Source organism: Protobothrops mucrosquamatus, unplaced genomic scaffold (genome assembly GCF_001527695.2).
Source record: "Protobothrops mucrosquamatus isolate PMUCROS unplaced genomic scaffold, P.Mucros_1.0 scaffold1440, whole genome shotgun sequence".
Lineage (NCBI taxonomy): Eukaryota > Metazoa > Chordata > Lepidosauria > Squamata > Viperidae > Protobothrops > Protobothrops mucrosquamatus.
This window is the reverse complement of record NW_015387622.1, coordinates 319991-336160: the sequence shown is the minus strand read 5'-3', so window position 1 is coordinate 336160 and position 16170 is coordinate 319991. Positions and strand designations below refer to the sequence as shown.

The 16170-nt window shown below is 43.3% G+C and overlaps 2 protein-coding genes across 2 annotated transcripts in view; one reads left to right on the top strand and one right to left on the bottom strand.

Moving 5' to 3' along the window:
* Nucleotides 1-16170, top strand: part of LOC107292849 (zinc finger protein 850-like) — a 75498-nt gene that overhangs the window by 24031 nt on the left and 35297 nt on the right. The window lies entirely within an intron of this gene.
* LOC107292855 lies at nt 2098-10275 on the bottom strand. Its single transcript, XM_015821981.1, has 5 exons — nt 10110-10275; nt 7349-7406; nt 4792-4824; nt 3518-4189; nt 2098-3027 (listed from the first exon to the last, which is right to left on the bottom strand). Exons 2-5 carry the CDS (start codon nt 7380-7382, stop codon nt 2486-2488), a joined length of 1281 nt encoding a protein of 426 aa, XP_015677467.1. The 5' UTR covers nt 7383-7406; nt 10110-10275; the 3' UTR covers nt 2098-2485.

The window sequence follows — 16170 nt, the reverse complement described above, 5'->3', positions numbered from 1 at the left end:
GAAAGATTTGTGCAGCACTATGAAGAAATTAAGTTATATGTTGAGAATAAAAATCTGAACAGTTTTGTCAGCTCAGACTGTACATGGCTCAGCACATGGATGTTTTTACAGACCTCTCGGCTCATGTGAATGAAATGAACTTAGTTACAAGGTTTTGGCAAAAGTATTGATGTTATATTTGGATACATTAAAAAAACTAAATTTCAGATTTTCAAATGTGATGTAGGGAACTAAAACCTGTTAAGTATTTTCGATGAATGAAATAACATTTCAAGGTTAGATTGGGTCTGCTAAATGAATTGAAATCTTTGCATATAAGGTATCTGCACATTTTATATTCAGTAATTGACCAGTTTTGGAGGAAGATTTAATCAGTTCAGAAGTTTAGAACAATTAAAATAATTAAATTTCAGGGTGAAGTAATCTACAGTACGATGGAATTAAATGATTTTCAATGGCTAGGAACTGAATGACTAGAGCTGCAGTTAGCAGAATTCCAGGTTAGCATTTGGACGTAGGTGTGTGTCAACCTGAAGTCTTAACTTGAGGATCCGGGGGAAAAAACCATCTGCAGGAATAAAAATTGCCACTAAGAACAAGACATTTTGAATACTTAGAATTGAATACCGGAAACTTTCAGTGCTTTTAAAAATCTAGCAATGGCTTTACTGTACTCACAATTTCTCCTCTACATACTTTGGTAGGACATTAATCTTGGCATTAAACATTAAAACAGGCAAGAGAAACTGAATGACATGAAGTTAGTGCTGCTTGCTTGGGTTTGCACTGCACAAAATATCTACCTTCAATTTTAGACTTATCTACTCAGCAACAAATGTTATTAACTCATGTTAATCAAATTAAATGCGTGTTTGATGTTTTTTCACTTCCAATCAAAATTACTAATAGAAATAATTTTTTAGTGCACTATTCTAAGCCCAATCATCAGGGTGCATATTGTCTCTATTTTAGGTTTTTTCATTATTTTACTTACTGGATTTTATTTTTGTAATTATTTATTGTTTCTTTATGTAATATAGCTCTCAACTTACGATCACAATTAGGACTAGAATTTGTTATTAAGGCAGTGGTTAAATGTGTCTCACCCAATCTTAACAAACTTTTTTGCAGTGGTTGTTAAGCAAATCACCAGTTGTTAAGTGAATTATGAGGTTGTTAAGAGAATCTGGCTTCCCCCATTGTCTTTTCAAAAGCCAGTTGGGAAGATTGCAAACGGTGATGACATGATCCTGGGATGTTGCAACTGTCATAAAGGAGCCACTGTATTCTGAGTGGTTAGAATGCAGCATTGCAGGCAAACTCTGCCCACAGCCTGGAGTTTGATTCTCACCGGCTCACGGTTGACTCAGCCTTCTATCCTTGCGAGGTGGGCAAAATGAGGACCCAGATTGTTGGGGGAAATATATTGACTCTGTAAACTGCCCAGAGAGTGCTGTGAAACACTATGGGTCAGTATATAAGTGCTATTGCTACAAATTGGGGGTCTTCAAACTTGGCCCTTTTATGACTTGTGGACTTCAACTCCCAGAATTCCTCAGCCAGGCATGCTGGCTGAGGAATTCTGGGAGTTGAAGTCCACAAGTCATAAAAGGGCCACGTTTGAAGACCCCTGCTATAAATGCATGCTAGTCGCCAAGCACCCAAATTTCGATCTTGTGTCCTTGGGGATGCTGCAATGGTTTTAAGTGTGAGGACTGGTTTCCCCTTTTTCAGTGTCATAACTTCGAAAAGTTGCTAAATGAATGGTTGTAAGTCAAAGACTGCCTGTACATAATATATGATTGGACTGCCCTTTTTTTAAAAAAAAATGGTTATGTAAAGAATTGTTTTTCTTTTGTCCGTGTGTGTGTGTGTGTGTGTGTGTTTGTGTGTGTGAACCACCAGCAGAGTTAGGCATTTTCTTAATTTTTGATACACTGAGCCCAAAAGGTTCGCCATCACTGTCATATGAAGCTTTCTGTGGAAATTGGGCAGCCCTTTTTGAAAGACAGAAAGCTGAATTCGGCACACCAATTTGATCCGGCCTAGCAACCTTAAAAAGCCAGAAAACTCTTACCATTAAACACATGTTGAACAACTTGGAACAACAGTGCAGTTTTATTACTTTTCAAAGATTACCTTCTTACAGGTACCTGGCAATGTGTTTTAAGTGTGTATTTTTTTAAAAAAAAAATTATTACTTGTACATCAAACACTGCATTCCTTTGGAAACAGGATGGAAGGAAAACTAACATAGGTACGCTAAAAAAAACCCCAGTAATAATAAATCTAGATGTACATTTGCTGGCGGCTGTTTCCACAACCTTAACGTTGTGGGGAGACACACGTTTAAGGGGATGAGAACATGTTCTAACTATGCAAGAAGAAAGGCAGTAAGGAAAGCAATATATGTGTCCTAACAGGAACAAAGAACTGGAGAATTGGTTTCCACCAGGACGCTAAATCAGCAGTGCTGTTGATGGCTTCATTTCATCCGCTTCCTGGGAGAGACATCTCCATTGCTGGTGGCAGATTGCTGGGAAGGAAATGGAAGGCTGGAAGGGGAGGGACATGGCATCTCTTGGCCATTTGAGGAAGTACCACTTGTGTGAATCATGCTAGGGCCCGGGAAATCGTAATACTGTGATTGATACGGAGGGCTGTATGACGTTCTACCCCGAATGTCTTTCATAACCTCCAAGATGCCCTGCAGTACACTGGTCTGGCTGCTTAGCTGCTCCTTCAGAGTTTGATCGCTTGATTCCAAAGCGCTTACAAGCCTTCCAATGTCCTCAGCGCTTTGCTCCATCTCGTCCTTCCGGGCTGCGAGATCCTCCTTGTAAGCACGTTCAAAAGAAGCCACTTCTTTATGGGTGAGGTCGGACAATGTCCGGACAAGTTCACTGGTAGCCTGGGAGGTGACTTCCATCAGCTCTTTCAAAGTATCCCCCCTTCTCTTTCTTTGCCGGCAACGAAGATTCCGCATCCTCTCTGCAGCGGTCAAGGGCCGAGGGCGCAGATTTGGCGCTGCAGGAACAAAGATCAAAACGAGTATTTAATTTTTTTAAAAAAGATGGGGCACTGTGGAGGCAAACATCAGTGTCAGCGGGTATGCTTATAAAAAGGATATCCCTTGTCCTAAGAAATCCAGGTTTTATACCAAGGTTGCCCTGTTTATGTGAAAGGAAGAGCGAGAAACTGGAACTCAGAAGTATTATTGAAATTATGCCGCTGTATATCAACATTTGCTTAGTGCAATCATATTCTGTTATCTGTAGGAGGAAGAGTTAGGCAGAGAATGCACACCCTGCTGCCATGAATGAGGCAGTTCTACTCAAGTCTCTCTTAGGAATTCTGACAGCTGATGATATTTCAAATATCTCAAATACGACATTAAGTCACCTGGCCTTTGTATCCAAACTAACTGAAAAGAAGGCGCTTAGAAATCCAGAGGGCTGAAACAACACATTATACAAAACCCGTTTAAAGACACACGGCAAATCCAAGCAAAACTCACCAGTAACTGAGTCATTGGATGGCAAAGGATCGGTGGGAGTGCCAGGACCAACACTACCATCCATGGAAATATCAGAATTTGCTGCTGGAGACGCCACTTGGTTTTCCATGTTGCCTTCGCTCTGCTGAGATCCTGCTGGCTCGGGCAACAACAGACAGTCCCCGTCTGGCTCTTCAAAAGTCCCTTTGTCGTTCTTGCCTACTGAGGACGGCTCATAGGGGGCATCTTGCGCTTCTCTGTGCTCACGACGCCGGCGGTCCACAGGAGGCCTCGGGTTGCTCCCTGAAAGCCGTGGAACGACCAGATTTTGCTTGATGCAAAGAAATCGATTAAGTTCTTCGAAATAAGGCCACACGCGGCGTCCGTGGCCAGCGTTGCTGTTCCCATCCACTATCTCTTTGAATCCCCGTCGGAGGACCTTTGCACGTTCGCGGCATTGCTCCCAATCCCTGTTGTAACCCCGGGCTCGCATTTCATCCGCTATCCACTGGAACTGTGCAACTGTGCGATAGTTTGATGCCAGGGCACTCTGCACCGCGTCATCACCCCACACCTGGATGAAGGCCCGGGTCTCCTCGTCAGTCCAAACAGGCTGGCGCCTTGATTTAGTGGCAGAGGAAGAGCCCTGCGAGGAAGCCGTCAGTGTGCCGTGATTCGGCATGGGCACGGTCTCTGGAAGGGTATCAGACAACATGGTGTGCTCCAGAGATGACACGGTGCTTATTGGCAGCAGGGAATTTTACAATGGTAGCAGGAAATGTTTTCAATTGATTTGGGCGCAGTAAAAGGAGTGCTAGTGGGGAGGGTGCACCAAAGAAGCTCCTAACGATAGAGTGCGGACAGAGACAGATGGGACACTCTGCCCAATGCACTCTATGGTTTTGCTGGCAAATTCCCCCCCTCACTGACACACTGCATCTCACACTAATGTTACGAGAGACACGCATCTCGCATCTTTGTTCCCACAAGTTGCCTGCAAAGAAAGCACGTGCAACCTCAAGAAAATGATTCAGGGGTCTGCATGTGGGAAAAACAACACACACACAAGAGGTGACAATAGTGCAATGCGCGTGTCTAGCGTAATGTTTGTGAAGCAGTTTTAAGGTTCCATCCCTCCTTAACCTTCACTAGCCTAGCCCCTGACCAAAAATATACTTTTAAGAAAATATTTGTCACTGTTGCATAACATATTCCAATCACAAGGTTTCAGAACAGATTGAGAGACATGGCTGATTTAGTTTCATGGATTGGCATGCAAAACAACAACTACTCACCTGTGTAGCTGCCATCTGTTGAAATGTAGGCCGCTCAAGGAGAAAAGAAAAACGAGACAAAATTAGAGGCAGTCATTTTTAGATGCCTTCACTGCAAGAGGAGTGCATTCATGGAAAANCCCCCCCCCCTATCTACACCCCCACCACATCATAACTACCTGCAAGAGCCAAAAATTGTTTTGGACATTCCCATTACTTTGAGGCAAGAAAAACAGAAACAACAGTGTACAATCGAAAATTCAATGAATAGTCCAAAACCTAGAAAAAATGGAAATTCTTTGCCCTTCTCATCTGCATGCTACACTCTACCTGTTTTGCATCAGCAGCCCAACTCCTGTAGCCCTGGGCTCCCCAAAAGGGTGACTCCTATGAATCCAAAACGATACTCATCTCTGAATTGGAAGAATTAACTGCTGCAGGCACTGCAAAAATCTGGCAGGGATGTGGAAGATGGGTACCATTAGTAGGCAAGGAGCAGAGATCAAACCAAGAGGAATCTTCCTGGCCTTTTCATCTTGAAAACAGGCTGTTTTATTTCTTCCACACTGTTGAGACTCCCCTTTAGAACAGCCTAAAGCCTAAGCATTCCCATCAGATTTTATATTTAAGCAGGGTAATAGCTTTGTGCAAACAGTTTCACTCTTGAAACTACTTCAACAATTTGTCCAGGTTTTGACAAAACTGAATCAAGGTTACAGCATTCTATGGTGCTCCTTTCAATTTTTTCCCAATACAATGTGTAAGTCTATAAAAAAAATTGATTCAGTTCAGTTTCCCATGCCACCCAGATTTCTAAATTAAGACTGTGTTTCGTTTACAAAAGATAACTCAGAGCCCTAGACACAACAGAAAAGACTCAAGAATTCCACAGCAATGGCCATCTTTGCTGTCCTTGAAACAATATTCTCAGGCTCTACTCCAGCCAACTAATGGGCAAGGCAAACCAAGACGGAAAGCTCATACCTGCATAATCAAAGAATGGGATCAGAACCAGAAATCGACAGAAGTGATAAATTTGGGGCAAGAAACTGTGCACTCAAAACCCAGGGCCCAAGCGAGGGTACTGGAAATAGAATATTACCTCAGAACCGTCAGAATATTACCTCAGAACCGTAAATGATGGGAAGTTCAGTGCAATCGCTAATTATGCAACCTCCGGACGAACATAGTTCCTTGAAACCACCTACACAAGCAACCTGACTTGCTCTCAATGTCAAGCAAGCATAACCTCTACTACAACTAGAAGGGATGGCAATGTTATCTGAATGCTGGCACGCCATGAACCACAGGGATCAATATATAATGGCAAGCAATTGCCCAACTATCTAGAAATTTTAAGGGTATGACATCTTGGGTTTTTTGTTGTTGTTGTTCTTAATTATAGCTCTGTGCAAAATTCTCAACAAAACAATCATTTCCCAGATCAGGGTTACTTTTCCAGGCCAAGGCAGCAATCTTAGTAGAACAAAAAACTGACCTCTGAAAAGTGCCTAGATTAGTGTAAATCTGGTCTAAGACATCCAATGGGTCCTTACAGGTTATCCAAAAACTGTAATTCTGGAACTGTATTAATCTTGTGCAGATGCAGAGGCCGATGGGATCTTTAAGAACGCTAAGCAGATTGCACAACAATCTGTTCATGTGGCTTTTTCTTCCTTGAGGAGTCTTTTCTCCCCCCCCCCACACATCCCTAAGACATCTTTCACGTGTTGAGATTATCCAAATGCTTCATTGTTCTTATACTGGATTGCCCAGAAGTGTATATAATATTTAAAATGGATCCAACCAACCCAATACAAAAGTGGAATTTTTACTTCTGTCTGACCCAGGGGTAGGCAACCTTGGCTCTTTTATGACTCAGGAATTCTGGGACTTGAAATCCATGAGTCATAAAAGAGCCAAGGTTGCCCACCCCTGGTCTAACCCTTTGAGCTGGCTTATTCAGGAAATAAGAACATCTTGGTTCTCTTGAAACATCTTCACTGCTAATAAAATAGCAGAATCTTGAAGCCTACTAAAATGTTTCTCCAGATCGACCTAACGCAATTAAGTCAAAGTTACCTGGAGAAGGAAGCAACACCAGACTTCATATTCTCAGCCCCTGCTGGACCTTCCCTCCCAAATTCCTGTATACTCCTACTGAAGCAGCCTATCGTTGCTAATTTTGCAGCCACATCTTACTGCTGTCTCACGTTCAGTTTGCAATTAAATATTTCATAACTTATTCAAAATACAATTGTCACAGAATTTGTTTTTTCCTCCCAGACGTATTTTCCAGTTCCCAGTTTTTTTGGGTACATTACAGAATGAAATGAGAATACGCTCCTTCTGAATGTAAAGAGCCCAAAGAACCCATAAAAAGAAGACCCAGTCACAGCACAGCGGATGCTACACTCAGCTACACTCACTGCATCAGTGTCTAGTTCTTACAAATTTTTTTCTAACGGAAGGGGTAATCTGGTCACAGTGAGGGGTTTCACAACCAGGGTTGTAACAATTTCTAAACAGGTCTTAGCATTCAATATGAATAATACAATGATAGAGAAGAGATCCTTACCCAGCGAAGCCACATCTTCACCATTTTCTTCCATGATCTCACTTGCTAAGGCCTCACCCTGCAAAAGAGAAAGTCAGTTAACCCCCAATGCCCTAGCCACTAAGGCAGCCGTGAAGCCTAGCAGAAAAATTAATCAAGCTTCAACATGAAGAGGAACTCACACCCTTTGATTCAACTGCAAAAGCAGACAACACCGTACTATGGAATGATGCCTCAAAAACCACACAGCTCACTTGGGGATACGCCCCATGAGCATAGGGCATGACTTGGTTGCAACCGACACTGTGTCATGATTGTCAGCAGAGTGGCTGTCTGTTAATGCTGTACCCACAACTAAACACCAATGACTGCTGAACTGGTGTCCCAACTGGCACTTACAAAACCCTGGGCTCTTTCTATGGCTAGCAACACATGTGGAAATGTTGATTACTAAACCCTTGTAAGCGCCCAAAACTTACTCAACGTGAATATGATCGGTAGAATGATAGAACAATTACAAAACAAAATGTAAGATATGTTCAACGTACTTCAAGGGAAACATTGAAAGGACTGGAGGCTAAACAAATGAAGAAGAGTTGCAGGAATTGGGTATGTCTAGTTTAATAAGAAGGACATGATAGCAGTGTTCCAATATCTCATTGGTTGCCACAAAGAAGAGGGAGTCGAGCTATTCTCCAAAGCATCTGAAGGCAGAACAAGAAGCAGCGGATGGAAACTAATCAAGGAAGCAACCTAGAAATAAGAAATTTTCCGACAGTTAGATCTAACTGTTAGAACAAGTGGAATGTCTTGCCTTTGGAAGTTGTGGGGTGCCACACTGGAGGTTTTTAAGAAAAGAGTGGACAACTATTTGTCTGAAATGGTATAGGGTTTCCTGCTTGAGCAAGGGGTTGGACTAGAAGACCTCCGAAGTCCCTTCCAACTCTGTTATTCTGAGAGGCACTACAACAAAGTAATAAAAATATGTCGACAACGACCAATTCCTGTAATTCTCCTAAGCAGATGGCAGCACCAAGATTTCTCAAAAGATTAATGAGAGTCGGACCTTCCTAGACTTGGATGGGAGAAAATACAGGACAGGATACTATACTGAGAAATAGAAAAATAAATCCTGGAAAAAGGCAATGGTAACCTATTTCCCTTATGTTGCTAACAAAACTAAATAAACATACGGATGTAGTTACCAACACATGAGCAAAATGAAGGGAGTTTTTAATCTCTCAATTTAGCACAACACGAAAAAAGCAAAAATAAAGCTGGCTTGCCTATTCTAGTTAGACAAAAGGTGTCTGGTAATTATAGCATCATTGCATGGAATTAGGCACAAAACCATCTTACGTTTGCAATATACAATAATTACCATTCATCAGTCAATAATGCAGAACACCCCCTCTCATTTCCTATGTGAAATCCTGCTGTGAATATCTAGTTTTACTGCTTATTGTTCCTCAACTCTTTTATTGCTGTTTAGAATTATATGATATTCACTCAAGACTGTACCTACTCCTCATTTTTGCACATCTCTACTAGAATTTTATTCTCTGCATTTCCATTACAGTCACTTCTAAACTTAACTTCTATTGTAGGAAGGAGGTTGAGGATAATCTTGAATTTGGATCCAATATACGCTTTTGGACTCAAGTTACTATTCAAGACACTTTTTCCACCTATATTGTTGGGAAGATAACTGTTTTTTCCCTTTCTAAATGTCTAAACATTTCGCCTTTCCTGTGATTATTCCTGCAACAAACTCCCCAGCAGGCAACTTTGGGTCAGCTTTTTTTTGCTCAGCTTCAATCCCCTCAATCTATAATGTAAGCAAAATAAGGTATGTATCGATTAGCTCACTAGTGCAAGATGCTTCTATTATTGCTTCCTAAATGAGTGCCCGATAGTATTGCCTTTCTTTGTACTTTCTGCATGGCTTTGATCTCAGCAGCTTACCACTCCGTTCTCTAGTTCTGCCTTGAGCAAGCGGTTTCTACTCCAGGCCAGCTTATGGCGGCTTCGCCCAGCTTGGCTCCCTTTCTGGGACTTCACATACCGATAGCTCAGCTAACCCAGGCCCCAAACAGTGCTTGCCTGCGCAATCTGGGAACTGTAGTCCAACCCATCAATAAGGCAGAGACGGCTGGGGAAAGCCGGCCTTTCCAGATGCCAAACGGCTCCTCTGCGTACCGTGGGGAGCAAGCCTAACGTCGCTTTTGCAATGCTGACATTTTTCGTTCGTGGAACCAAACACGGGGGGGAAGAAACCCGATGCCAAGGCCGGCGATGATCGCCGCGGTTAGTATGACTCATCGCCCCCCCGGCGGCCCACCTTCCCCGCGCTGGGGAGGAAGAGACGGCGAGGAGCCTCCAAAAGCCGGAAGTGATGGTTGCGGCACAAAAGTGGCCAGCCCACCCAGGGGAGAGGCAGCCGGCCGCCCGAGCCTCCCCTCTTGCCCCGCCGGGGAGGAATCCCCCCCCCGCCCCAGCTCCAGCGGATCCCCGTGGATAGAGCCACCCGTCCTCTTCTCCCCGCGTTGTAGATCGCCAGCCGGGCAGGGGTCTCGAGGGGCGGGGGGGGATCTCATCTCTTCTGGCTGCGCTGCCGCCTCCAGTCCCGCCGGGCCTCCGAGCCCAAGTCCCCTCTAACTCCACCGGCCCGCCTCGACTCCCGCCCCGCGCCCTGACCTCCCCACCCACCCCGCCACCCACCCCGTGCCCTGTGGCTTCTGCAGGGGGGGAAAGTGCCTCTGGGACCCCATAGAAGACCAACCCTCGCTCGCGATCTCCTCCGCCTAATCAGGGGATCGAAGCCTGGCCAATCGGAGCGTGATCCGGCCCCGGGCAGTCGCCTCCTCGGGCGGCCGCAAGGAGAAGTGGCGCCGAGGCCTGACGGGCGGCGAGCAACCCCAATATGGTGGCCGACCAGCTGCAGAGACCGGATGTAGTCGGGGATGGAAGCTTCGGAACAAAGGAAGCGAGAGGAGGCGAGAGAGCGGAGAGGGAGGGGGGGGATCGCTGCTTTTCTCGGCGCAGAGCCCCCTAGTGGTCGCGGCTCGGAAGACACTCCGCTGCCCGAACACGGGTCTCTGGGGGTAGAAGAAGGCCGACTAGTTAAATAAGGCGGGCATGTGTGTAAGCGTGTAGCTCCTGGCTGACCTTGTCTGGGCTTGGAAGCTAAGCAGGTTCCGACTGGATAAATACTAAAACTGAGAGATCATTACAAAATCCCAGGATTAAAATGCTGACCAGTGTTCCTCAAGCTTGGCAACTTTAAGATGTGTGAACTTCAACGCCCAGAATCGCCTAGCCAACGAGCTTACAGCCACAAAAGTATTTAAAAAACAAAAACAAAAATCTGTAAAAATACAGGAAAAAAGCTACAATGAATGTTGCTGTCCTTTTAACGATGAAAGTGCACATAACATAACATGACCTCCGTTTTCCAAGGTCCAGCGAAATAATTCTTTTCTTGCTTTACCCTTTGAATGAATTGTTGCTGGTCTGACCTCTAAGGAGGTTGCTGTTAGGTACCCAAAGGGCTGTCCTGGGCTCCCTCAGATCTTACCTCATGTGACCTGCCACATTCTCATCTGGGATGGATTGGTTTCACCTCCTTCCTGAGAAGATTCTGCAAAAAAGCTTTCTATATAGACATAGTCTGAGGTTGAAACATAGCACAGACATAGCACAGAAGCATTGCTTGAGCAGGGTCTGTAAGATTATCTGGGACGCTACACATCCTCTTCACGACCTGTTTTTCTTGTTACCTTCTGGAAGGAGGCTCCGTGGTATCCGTAGCAGAACATCCAGATTCAGCCATAGTTTCATTCCATACAGCATTAATCTTGCGAACTCTCAAGCTTCCTCCTTCCGTTATATATTCAAGCTGGACAGTATTTAATATTTATTTGTTACGTCTATGTACGTCTATACATATGTCGTACATAGTATGTTTTAGGTGTGTGTCATGTATGTGCTTCACTTTGAGAGTGGGCAACTAAATTTCACTTTTGATGTGTGCCGTTGTACCCACAGTAAAAAAAATGACAATAAAGGTTATCTTATCTTATCTGATCTGATCTGATCTTAAACCAGACACCCAAGACTGTAACAGCTGGACAGTAGAGAGATAACAGAATGAAATTACTCAGGTTGAAAAACAGAAACCAAACACTTAAACACAGATTCTTGACACCATTATTTTTCATTTTCTACAATTCTGAGCGAGGCATCTTCTATTGCAGTGCCCATCAGCAACTATTGGGAAGATGGAGACCTTATTCCCTATCCAACTACTTTCCATAGATTTTAGTTTTTAAAAAAACAATGTTTTTCTATATAAAGGAGAGAGAGAGAGACAGAGAGACAGAAAGAGACCCTCTAGGAGGAAGATGGATGATTATGAAGTTTGATATATAAATAAAATAAAAAAAAAATCAGAGCTACTGGTGTTCCTGACATTTGTATGTGAGAAAGAGCCACTCTTCCTTCTCAGGGACATAGTTCATAAGTCGAAGCTTGCAAGTTGCAGTGCAAGTTACATTCACAAATGCAAAACACTTAAGAATCTGAATTTTATTCATTCAGAATTCCTTCACTCCCACTGACAAAACTGTTGACTGCATTTTTGGTCTTTTTTTCCCCCTCTTCCTATCTGCTGTTTCCCTGTGAAATTACCATCCCTGGTCTGTTTATTAAACTAATGCATTTAATCTTGAAGGCTGGACCGGCCATCAAGTGAGAGATGAAAACAAAACTACAACTCAAAAAACCTTAGAGAATGTTGTGAATGTAGCCAACTCCGAGTTGCTCAACAAACTATAGCTTCAGGTCAGTCCATGAGTTTGTTGATCACAGATAACAAAGAATATTATCTTGGGTGAAATCAAAGTGTCAGCATTCTTCAAACCAACTACTAAACCTCTAATCCAATTAGGAAATAAAATAAAAGAGGGAGGATTCTTTCTGAGAAATCCATCAAGATTTCTAGTAACCGTTGTGGTGGTGGTTGTTTTTAATTCTGTCAGACAAGCAGCTTTGTTATCAATTGTCTTAATACCAGTGTGGCCTGCCTCTAATACTTTCTCCTTCTCTTTCTTCCAGTATTAATCATAGATTCATCAAGCTGGAAGGGGCCTCAGAGGTCATCTTATCCAACCTTCCAATCAGTGCAACACTTGGTAATGCAGTTTGGACCGTTTCTGTTTAAAGACCTCCAGTGAAGGAGAACATACCACTTCATGAGTCGATCTGTTCCACTGATTAATACCTCTACCTATCAGAAGATTTCCCCCTAATATCTAACTTGAATATACTGTACTTTCTTCAAGTTTCAACTCACTGGTTGTGGTCCTGCCCTCTGTCCAATAAAGAACAAGTCTTCCTCAATTTTCTCAATTTTCTAAAGAATTACCTACTCCTTCTAGTGTTATGACATCTGCAAATTTAATAGTCATCCTTTCAACCTCTTCCACCAGGTCATGGGTAAAAACGTTGAATATCATGAGGCCCAGGACAAATCTCTTTTGTGTTCAACTCGGTATCTACCACCAGCTTGATAGGGATCGGTTTATGTGTACTTTCTGAATACAGTCGTTCAGTCAGTCTCAGTTGCCACCTGTACCCTGTATGGATATAATGAGAGATTTTGTTGAAGGCTGTGCTAAGGTCAAGGTACACTATGTTCTGTACAATTAAGGTGGTAAGTCTCCAGGAGATAAAGTCTGCCTGGCCTAACTTGTTATGACAAACCCATGCTGGCTTTTGTTAACTCTTGCATTCCTATCTAAGTACACAAACACACTGTTTAATCATCCGTTCAAGGGCTTTGCCCGAGTACAATGTCAACTGAGAAATCTGTACTTTCCTAGATCATCCTCCTTCCGTTTTTGAAGACTAAGACACTTGCTGTCCTCCAGCCTTCTGGGAACTCACTAATTCTCACTCTAGTATTATTAGTTACAGTTTAAGATAACATAAATATAGCTGCTTGATTGCAGCAAATGTCTGAAATGGTATAGGGTTTCCTGCCTGAGCAGGGGGCTGGACTAGATGACCTCCATGGTCCCTTCCAACTTTACTATCATCATCATCATCATCATCATCATCATCATCATCATCATCATCATCATCATCATCATCATCAATTATTATTATGGATCATCGCACAGTCAGCCAGATGTTCAGACTGGATTTGGCATTTTGTCTACCTATCGAGTCCTTATCCAGGACCTGGGATATTATTATTATTATTATTATTATTATTATTATTATTATTATTATTATTATTATTATTATTATTATTATTATTATTATTATTATGTTTTGCGTGAACATGACTAGACTCCTATTTGAGATTATGTTGTAAAACATGTTGGAACCTAACTCTTTAAGGGAGACTGAAAGGTGAAGAGGGCTAAACTCTGTGTACATGTATTATATTTTTTACAAGAATATGTCCAGGCACTACCAGCGATTTTAATAGCAAATGTTTTGGAGACAGTCTGTCTATTCAACTGTTAACATTCTAAACTGTATCTACTTTTATCTCTGCTAGACTAGAGGAATGGAATGATGGGAGAAGCAAGTAAAATCCATTCAACTAAGTAAGTTAACTCTTTAGAGGATAGAAAAGAAGCTAAGATAAGATACGGTAATATAACCTTTATTGTCATCTTTTTACTGTGGGCACACGGGCACAAATTAAAAATGAAATTCTGTTGCTTGCTCTCAAAAGTGCAAACATAGGACTTTCAAAGGTTGCATGAAGAAAGATGAAGATCCAGGAAAACACTGCAACTCAAAAAGAAAGAAGCATTTGAAGTTGTTTGGGTATTCAAACATCTTGCCACTTGGACAGCTCTACTGGATAAAAGGCAAAAAATTTTATCCAACGATTTTAATTACGTTATGTCTTCAGGTCTAACGTTAAATTTGTACCGACCCCCGACGGACTCTGTCGTCTCCATCTAATTTATATTTATAATGTTCTAGGTTAGACCCAATCAATGGCCCTGGTCTTCAAACAACAATCAACGTTTCAACACAGGCTGGGTAGCGCTGGGGTACCTGTTGCAACCTCCAGGCCTTCCTGTCCTCTACCATCTTCTGGAGTCCATTTAAGCTCACGTCTACTGCTTCAGTGACTCCGTCCAGCCACCTCATTCTCTGTTGTCCTCTTCTTCTATTGCCCTCAATCTTTCCCAGCATTAGGCTCTTCTCCAGTGAGTCCTTCCTTCTCATTAGGTGGCCAAAGTACTTGAGTTTCAACTTCAGGATCTGGTCTTCTAAAGAGGAGTCAGGGTTGATCTCTTCTAGGACTGACCAGTTTGATTGCCTTGCAGTCCAGGGGACTCGCAGGAGTCTTCTCCAGCACCATAGTTCAAAGGCCTCAATTCTTTGGCGCTCAGCCTTTCTTATGGTCCAGCTTTCACAGCCATACATTGCAACTGGGAAAACCATGGCCTTGATTATACGTACTTTTGTTGGCATGCTGATGTCTCTGCTTTTTAGTATGCTTCCTAGATTTGCCATAGCTTTCCTCCCCAGGAGCAAGCGTCTTTTAATTTCTTGGCTGCAGTCCCCATCTGTGGTGATCTTGGAGCCCAGGAAGATAAAATCTGTCACTACCTCTATTTCTTCCCCATCTATTTGCCAGGAACTGAGAGGGCCGGATGCCATGATCTTGGTTTTCTTCATGTTGAGTTTCAAACCAACTTTTGCACTCTCCTTCTTCACCCACATCAAGAGGCTCTTTAGTTCCTCTTCACTTTAGTTCCTCCACTTCACCAGAAGTTTATTTTTCCACAATTATTATATTTAATATTTGCATTTATAAAGCCCTCCAGTCAAGAATTACTTCAGACAAGGCTTTAAGCAAGCATTCCAGTGTTGCTATAACTACAGTGATTATATCTTCTTGGAAAAAATAAAGGTCAAACCTGAAAAAGGGACAAATCTGAAAGAGTAAGGATAGGATAAAAAATATTCGCTTTACAAAAGAAAATTCAAGGGCAAACCCTAGAAACGAAATAATGAAATCAAATAAATGTAAAGGCAGCTTTCTGAAATAAAGGACTATCCTTTAGAATAAAGGATATAGTTACTGCAGCTATTAACCCGCATAAGGGAAAAACTCAGGAAAATACACACTTTTTGTCTGTAAGCTCGAATCTGCCATCCACCCGCTCTCCAGCTGCTTCGGACGCCTGCACAAAGGCAGAACCCGGGCTGAGTCAAGGGCACTGAGGCAGCCGGCCAGCAGAGGGCGCTGCGCTCTCATGGCCCACGAAAGGAGACGCCGCCTTTTCTCCGCTCGGTGGGCGTGGCGCTTGCGCTGGTCCAGCCGCCCCCATTGCTCCGTCTGTCAATTACCGACCATTTTAGACGCAGCGCCGCCTGGTTGTCCCGAGTTGGAGGCGCTTCGGCGTCCCGGTCTGGATCGTTGATATCTGCTGGAAAAGAGGAGAGGCCGAGGTACCGGGATTAGCAAAGGCCGGCAGGCAGGCAGGGAGCTGGATGGGGAATTCCGGGGAATTAGATTTGCCGGCTGGTTTTAGGACTCTTTGTGGTCACGAGCCGGTTGGTTGTGATCGCAGGCCAGGCTGGTTGCGGGTTGTGCAGCGTAGTGGGAGGTCGGTCGAGGCAAAAGGGGTCCGAGCTTCGGTTTGCTTATTTTGTGCATTGGTTAGATTTAAACCTGGACTTTCCTCCAGGCGATGCACAAGGTGCTGCTTCTCTTTCGCCTTTTGCACACAACAGCCCAGTGAGGTAGATCGGTTGCTAGAAAGAGGGTGTCACTGCACAAAGTGGACTTGAATCTGGGTCTTTCT